This window comes from Coturnix japonica, chromosome 3 (genome assembly GCF_001577835.2).
Source record: "Coturnix japonica isolate 7356 chromosome 3, Coturnix japonica 2.1, whole genome shotgun sequence".
NCBI lineage: Eukaryota > Metazoa > Chordata > Aves > Galliformes > Phasianidae > Coturnix > Coturnix japonica.
The window spans coordinates 34,500,561-34,507,738 of record NC_029518.1 but is presented as its reverse complement, the minus strand read 5'-3'; the positions used below and the strand labels follow the sequence as shown (position 1 = coordinate 34,507,738).

The 7,178-nt window shown below is 55.2% G+C and overlaps 1 protein-coding gene across 2 annotated transcripts; it reads right to left on the bottom strand.

The window, feature by feature from the left end:
* Window positions 1–1,916: 1,916 nt before the first annotated feature.
* Window positions 1,917–6,919, bottom strand: IRF2BP2 (interferon regulatory factor 2 binding protein 2). 2 transcript variants are annotated; one of them, XR_001554059.2, is made up of 3 exons: window positions 5,603–6,919; window positions 2,314–5,449; window positions 1,917–2,277 (listed from the first exon to the last, which is right to left on the bottom strand). XR_001554059.2 is itself a non-coding variant. In XM_015857907.2 (2 exons), the coding sequence occupies exons 1-2, from the start codon at window positions 6,606–6,608 to the stop codon at window positions 4,734–4,736; spliced, it is 1,722 nt and encodes a 573-aa protein (XP_015713393.1). In that variant the 5' UTR covers window positions 6,609–6,919; the 3' UTR covers window positions 1,917–4,733. The 2 variants fall into 2 exon arrangements, 1 of the variants encoding a protein (XP_015713393.1); XM_015857907.2 differs by having other exon boundaries at window positions 1,917–5,449.
* Window positions 6,920–7,178: the final 259 nt, after the last annotated feature.

Sequence of the window (7,178 nt, the reverse complement as noted above, 5' to 3'; positions counted from 1 at the left end):
AGCGAACAGTGGCTACTCTCCTTTCCAATGGCAGAGGCTGAAGTCGCCTGTGAACCAGAGACTCCCCTATGTTCCTTGGGGCAGCTCCAGTACCCCAGTACTCACCTCAGAGAGCTGGAAGCACCCAGCATTGCACACACAGCACTGGACTCCTTGTTGCCCTGATACCCATAGGGTGGTGAGAGGCAATGGGCTGCTTGGAGAGCTTCCAGAGGTAACAGTGGTGGGAGAGGAGCAGGCTGTGGGGGGAAGCTGGTGCCAGCTGCTTCTTGGTATGGGGGGCTTCCTCCTGATGCAGCGTGTGGGGTTTGGCCTTTACTCTGTTAGATCCACTAATACAAAAATGGCTCTTGAGCAGCACAATAAGAAAGCAAATTTTAGCGAAGTGTGCTTACCACCCTGTCTGGTGGGCTCCAGTGTACCTAGGTCAGCCAAACAAGACACTGGTATGGACTCCAGCATGAACTTTGGAGATTTGTAAATACCCTATGCAAGATGTCTGTGTTTCTTCTGTCCCAAAAACATGCTGCAAACAATTTATACCTGAGCCGCCAGCCCAGGGTATGCTGCAGTGGCTGCCCAAAGGCACTGAAAGAGTTAGCTTGGAGCCATAGTGCAGCTGTGCCTCCATTCATCTCCTGCACAGCCCAACCTCAGCAGAGGAAAGGCCTTTGGGAACAAAGGAGGAGGGAAGCAAAGGGTGACTCAGGAGTCCTGGTGACCTACATGTCATCCATTGGGCAGGGCCAGCCCTTGCACATAGGGTGCAGAGGGCTGCCCCACAGTGCTCACGGGTGGCAGAAATGAAGCTATGTGTTGCCCAGATGCTCATCCTGCTTTAACTGCCGTGTTCAGGAAAAACATGTTAGGAGGGAATGTTTTTTGTAATTGCCTCCTTATCTGTAGGAGCGCAGACTTGAAGTTGCAATTTATCTCCAAGAGGATAAACAAGCCGAGTCCATTTTGCAGGAGGGCAGTTTTCTTCATATTTTTTAATTGCTCCAGCTGGAGCTAAATGCAATCACTTTGGGAGGTGATACATGCAATTCTCAGGGCTAAGCCTTCTCAAGCCTAAATGCTGGGCACCTCTTACCAGCAGTCCCACTCCGGAGGAGCTGAGGCTGCAGCAACCAGGACTATAACCGCTTCCATTCATGAGCTCAGCCACTTCTGGTGCCATGAACTTACTCACAGTCCAACACTTTCCCTTGGCTGACACCACTTTCATGTGCCAGCTGCCCTGACTGCCCCACACCAGCGCATGAGGAGCTGGGTGGTGCAGGTGCCACCAAGGCAGTGGGTGCCATCAGGACTGGCCCAGGCACAGAAGGAAAGGATCCAGGGACTCTGTTGACATAATAAACCACTAGAGAGCACTCTCAAATGTATTTATACCCTTTTCCTAAGTGCTATTTCATAAAAACACGTGGTTGCCATGGCCTGGTTTACAGCACAGCTAAAAAAGGGAGTTCCAAAACAGGCCAGGTTTCCTGAGGCCACCACAAAGGCCATCAAAGCCACCATTATGCTGTGCCATTCCAGCGGGGCTCCGTGCCCCCCTCTGTGCTTTAACCTATCCACAATGACAGAAACAGGACTTAAAAAATTTAAATATTGCTCTTTGACAGCTGTAGCTTTTGGTTTTATGTATATTTTTATAAGTATATATAATGTGTGTGTGTGTGTGTGTATATATATATATATATATTTAAAAGCATAAGTGTTTAAAGCTCTCAGCTTCCTTGTATTTTATGCCAGAAGTGAAGAGGGGGGAAAAAGTGAAAATTACAATATTAGTTCAGTAGCTATAAATAAAAGTACCTTGTGTACAGGTGAATTGCCAGCAAAAAAGAAGAAAAAAGTATCCTTAAAAAAAAAAAAGCGGGTTCAAAAAAATAAATATAAATCACTCACTCTTAAGTAAAACATGTTTAATACTACACAAATTACAGTATCACCTTTTAAAAAGTTTAAAGAGTAAGGTAAGTAGCACTGTTGCAGCCAAAGCACTTAAAAAAAGGAAAGAAAAAAAGCCTGTAGCCCAGGAAATAGTGAAGTGTTGTAAATGGAGAATCCACTGGTGTTGTAACTCAGTAACACAGCAGAGAGGAAAAAAGCAACACTGAATTTGAGAAAAAACGAGATACAAGAATAAAACCCCTCAGATTTTAGCTTGTTTCCTTTTGCAATCTTGCAGCTTTATGGTGACCAGGCTTAGAGGGGCCTGCAGACCCACCACGTGGGCTCTGGTACCAGACCCTCCATCATCTCCTCCACCTCAGGGGCTGCAGGACCCTCCATCATCTCCTCCACCTCAGGGGCTGCAGGAGGCAGGGGGAGGAGGGTTTTGACTTCAGGACTGGCCATGCCTGTGTCAGCGGGCCGTAAGGAGGCCCTGTTTGTCAAAGCAGGCCCAGCCCTCACGCTAGGCCGCCATGTAACTTAGAAGGGGACCTCTGAAGGGATGTGTTGGTGTTTTCATTTTTGGTTTTAAAGTAGAAATACCACCTTAATCAAAAAAACATGAGCTCCACACCACAGAGGTATCATGCCAAGCAACTCTGAAGAACTTGTTACCATCTATCAGCTCAAAATCCATTTTTCTTTTTTTAATAAAGTGCCTAAATACACATTTACACAGATCATAGTGGTTCCAAAGAATCCTTTACAGTTTTTATATATATAGGAATATATATAGGTATATATATATAATGTGCGTTTTCTTCAAATTGGCTAAATGTGTTTACATAGGACACCAATCTTGACTATAGGTATAAGATTTAAAGCGTAATATCGAGTCAATGAATCTGTTTATCATGCAAGTCTTATCTAATATTACATTGACCTGTAATATGGAACACAATGTAGTGGGTGTGCTCATTAAACACTTCATAAAAAAAAAAAAAAAATTACTGTGCGTGTGCAGTTCTGATCTTCAAATACTAATAATGACCATTTCTTTAGAGAGAGAGAAAAAAAAAGTCTTCCAGAAAAGAGCTACTCTGCATTAAACTGCAGTCTGAACATTATCACAATAAGAACAGTTGACTCAAAAGCACCCAAAATTGTTCAAATTTACGTCAGCTGAACAGATTTCTCCTCTTCCTTGGGCACCAAGTGCTCATTAGCCCATCCCAGGGCTGGGACGACCTCGCCACCCCTTCGCTCAGAAACAACCTCTTATAACCCAGTTATAAACACCTCAACAGAAGGGCTCATCCAGCTGCAGCGTTGCCAACGAACTATAAACAGCACAAAAACATCACTATAAGACTCAACTATTTCTAGTAACCAATGATTTATTGATTTTAGAAGTCTGCTTGGTGATGCAGAAGCGTGATCAAAAGAAGTGGCTTTACAAAAGAGTTCTCCAAAGTAGCTTAAAAGTCAGGGCCATGGCAATTATGTGAAGCCCTAATTGCTTTCATTTCAACCAGTTTATGTTTTCATTTTCAAAGAATAGCAGTAGGTTTGTTTCAAGCACACGTAATAAGGAAATTGCAGGTTTCCTCCACCCACTTTTTGGGCTGTCGCTGATATGCCTGCAGGCAATCTGGCAGAGCCTCAGTTGCTGCTGTCATTGTACCACGCTGTACCTGCCACTACTTGGAAACACCGTGTCAGCGATAGTAACAAAAGCAACAGTACCGGAGGTGACTGATAAGCAAATTCAAAAGTCCACCTGCACTATCTGAAAATTAAAGTAAAATTAGAAAGGAAAAACAAAACAAAACAGCCTTTCTCCCACCTCCCCAGCACTGTCCAAAGACCAAAAAAAACCCCAATGCTGAAGGCCTTCAGAGACGGCAGTGCTACAGCGGTGCAGTCACCAATCATGTCATAAGGTTGGCTATCACAGTTCCACGTTAGAGTACGCAATTGGTCAACAGGCGTAGTTCTGTAATCTTACAACTGATCACGTGAACTGCGGTCAACTTTGCCTTAAAAAAAAAAAAAAAAAAAAACAAGAAGAAAAAAAAAAACCCCAACAGAAACAAACCAACCCAGAAATCCCTATAACTCAACAGCGCCTCTCCAACACCTCTCCACATCCTACTCCAAAGGCAACTTCCCTTGAGAAACACGGAGGAATTTTGGCCTGGGTCCGGCACGGCCACACGAGGCGGACAGCCGCTCCCGGGAGGAGCCCTTAGTGCTCCATGCGCCCGCCTGCCCCCAGCCCTACAGAAGCAGGGGGCAGCAATAAGGAAATCACAGACAGTAAGGCGATCTTTACAATGTCAGAAAGTGTATTTGGCATTAAAAAAAAAAAAAAGAGAGAGAAAAAAAAAAAAAGAAAAAAAAAAAGGAAAAGGAAACAAGTGCATACAAATACAGCTAGAAGCATTTCTCGTTTGCCAAGTGCTCTAAAAAAAGCAGCGCAAGTCACAGCCTACATCGAACAGTAATTGTCACCAGGGAAGCACAACAAATAGTTGCTATAACAAAAGGGGAGGGGGGAAAGCGGGGGGAGGGGAGTGGGGATGGGGGGGAAGGACGGGAGGAAAAAAAAAAAGAGAATTAGAAGAAATGCCTTTATAATAAGTACATACCTTTTGTCTTCAAAAAATATAGAAACACAATGTATTCAAAAAAATCAAAATTATACAGCCATGTTTATGAAGTCTACATTTCCCTTGTCTTGGAGATATATATATATTTATATATATATATTTATAGATATATACAGAACCGGAGCAGTTTGGGCGACGGGCGGCGCTGGGCCAGCACAGTCACGAGTCTCTCTCCTTTTTCACTTTCACATCCCCGGCCAGGATGGTGGCGATCTCCCCCTGCATGAAGGCCCAGGGCACGTTGGAGCCGACCAGGGGGCACTTCTCCCCGCTGGGGCAGTACACCTCTCCGCTGGCCCCCTGCTGCTTGATGCTCTGCCGGGAGCAAGGGAAGCAGAACTTGTGGGACGGGACGGAAGGGCACTGCACGAAGTGGGTGTCTTCCAGGCGCTCGTGGCACAGGGTACAGCACAAGGGGACGCTGGCGGCGAGGGACGAGTCCGGCAGGCTGGCGGGGTGCACGGGCTCCAGCCCGCCCGCCGCGCTGCCCCCCTGGCCCGGCACCTCCCTGCCGGCACCCAGCCTTCTTTGGTTCATGGCGGAGGGCGAGGGGGGGCTGCTGCTGTTCCTCCTGGTGGTGGAGTGGACCTGGTTGGCCTCCTTGGAGGCGTGGTTGCCCCCGGCATTGTCCGCCACCAAAATGAGCGCGGCCATGGGGGACTGGCCGTTCTGGGCCGCCTCGGGCGGCGTGGTCCGGTTGGAGTGGGGCGAGGCGGTGGGCGGCGGGGGCGACATGAAGGACGTGGCCGTCAGCGGCATCTTCATCCCTTCGGACGCGGCCGGCAGCCAGGGCTGCGCCTCCCCGTTGATCTTCGGGGGTCCCGCCTCGCCCTCCGGCTCGGGGGACGGCTTCCTCTTCCGGGCTGCGCGGGCCCCTGGAAAGGGAGGGAGAGAGTCAGAGGGGCGACAAGGCGGCCAAGCACCGCCACCGAAACGTGCCAGATCACCGTAACACGCGCACACACGCGGCCCCGTCCGCCCCGGCCCCGCACTCGCCCCCCTCCTCCCGCCCCGGTCCCGCTCCTCACCCGGCTTGGCCGCGGCCCCGTTGCTCTCGTATCCCAGCATCCTGCCGCCCGCCATGCCCGGCTCCTTCTTGAACTTGCTGTCGAAGGGCGGCACCGCGTGCCCGCCGTGCTGGTGCAGGGCCAGCAGCGTGTCCCGCACCGTCTTGGGCTTGGCCAGCCACTCCTCGCCGCCCGCCCGGCTCTTGCCGTCGTTGCCCATCTCTGCCGTGGCCGGCACGCTCTCCGCCGATCCGCGCTTCTCCTTGCTCCCTCCGTCGTGTTCCCCCGCCGCGCCGCCGCCGCCCGACGACGAGGACGAGACGGAGCCGGGCCGCTTGTGGCCCAGCTCTCCGGGCTGCCCCGCCGCCGCCTGCGCCGCCGCCGCCGGCTGCTGGGGCACGGGCACGGCCAGCGGGGCGGGCGCGGCCGAGATGGCGGCCAGCGAGGCGGCGGCGGCGGCGGCTCGGCCGCCCAGGCCTCCGATGGCGGCGGGGAGCCCGGCGCCGTTCACCAGCGGCACCAGAGTGGGCGGCACGGCGTGCGTCCGGCGCGGGTTGGGGCTCTGCCGGTTGAGCTCGGGCGGCTCCTCGGGCTTGGGGAAGCCGTTGGGCACCAGGATGCCGTTCACTTGCCGTCCGCCGCCGTACTCGGCGCCCAGGCGAGGCGGCGGCCGCTCGGCGGCCAGCGGGTGGCGCTCCTGGGGCTGCGGCGGGGGCGCTGCCGCCGCCGCCGCCGCCGCGGGGTGGCCGAGCTGCTGCTGCTGCGCCAGGAGCTCCTTGGCGGAGAGCGGCGGCTGCTTGGCGTGCGGCGGCGGCGGGGCCCGGCCCTCGGCGAAGCAGCCGTGCGCCCGCTTCAGCTGCCGCGCCGTGTCGATGACGAACTCCACGCGGTCGGCGCCCTCGTAGTTGACGCAGCCCCGGCACACGGGCTCGGTGAAGTCCCAGATCATGGCCCAGGGCATGCGGGGCAGGTCGCACAGGTAGCACGACTGCCTGCGGGAAGCAGCCGCCACCGCCGCCGACGACATGTCCCGGCCCCGGGGCGGCGGCGAGCGCCCCCCGCTCCGGCTCCGGCCGCCGCCTCCTCCTCCTCCGCCCCTCGCCACCGGACGGCCGACGGGGCGGCTCGGGCGCCGCGGGACCGTCGGCGCGGCCCCCTCCCCCTCGCCTTCCTCTTCCGCGCCCCGGCGAGCGGAGCCGCTCCGGGGGCCGCCGCTCCCTCGTCCGTCTCCGCCGGCGGCGCTCACAGCGCGGCGGGGACGCGCATCTTCGCGGCGCGCCTGGCGCAGGGCTGCGGCCGCTGCCGCCCGCACGGCTCCCCCGCTCGCTGGCTACTACGGGGCGGCGCGGCGGGGCGGGGCCGGGGCTGGGGCCGGGGCCGGGGCCGGGGCCGGGGCCGGGGCCGGGGCCGGGGCCGTGCCGCGTTCCAGCCGCCACCGCCGCCTCTGCGCGCCGCCGCCTCGATTCTTCGACAGTGCCGCCGCGCCTGCGCGATGGGCGCCCCCGCCCCAACAACGCCAACCACGCCGCCGCCGCGCTCCCGGCCCCGGCTCTGCCCGCGCCCCCGGCCCGGCCCCGGGGGTTCCGCCCGCCGCCGG

Bases quoted from the DNA above. Each gene is read 5' to 3' on its own strand.
- IRF2BP2 (XM_015857907.2), bottom strand. From the start codon at position 6,608: ATGTCGTCGGCGGCGGTGGCGGCTGCTTCCCGCAGGCAGTCGTGCTAC. The intron at 5,450-5,602 runs GTGAGGAGCGGG...CTCCCTTTCCAG, and splicing joins CGGGGCCGCGGCCAAGCCGG to GGGCCCGCGCAGCCCGGAAG.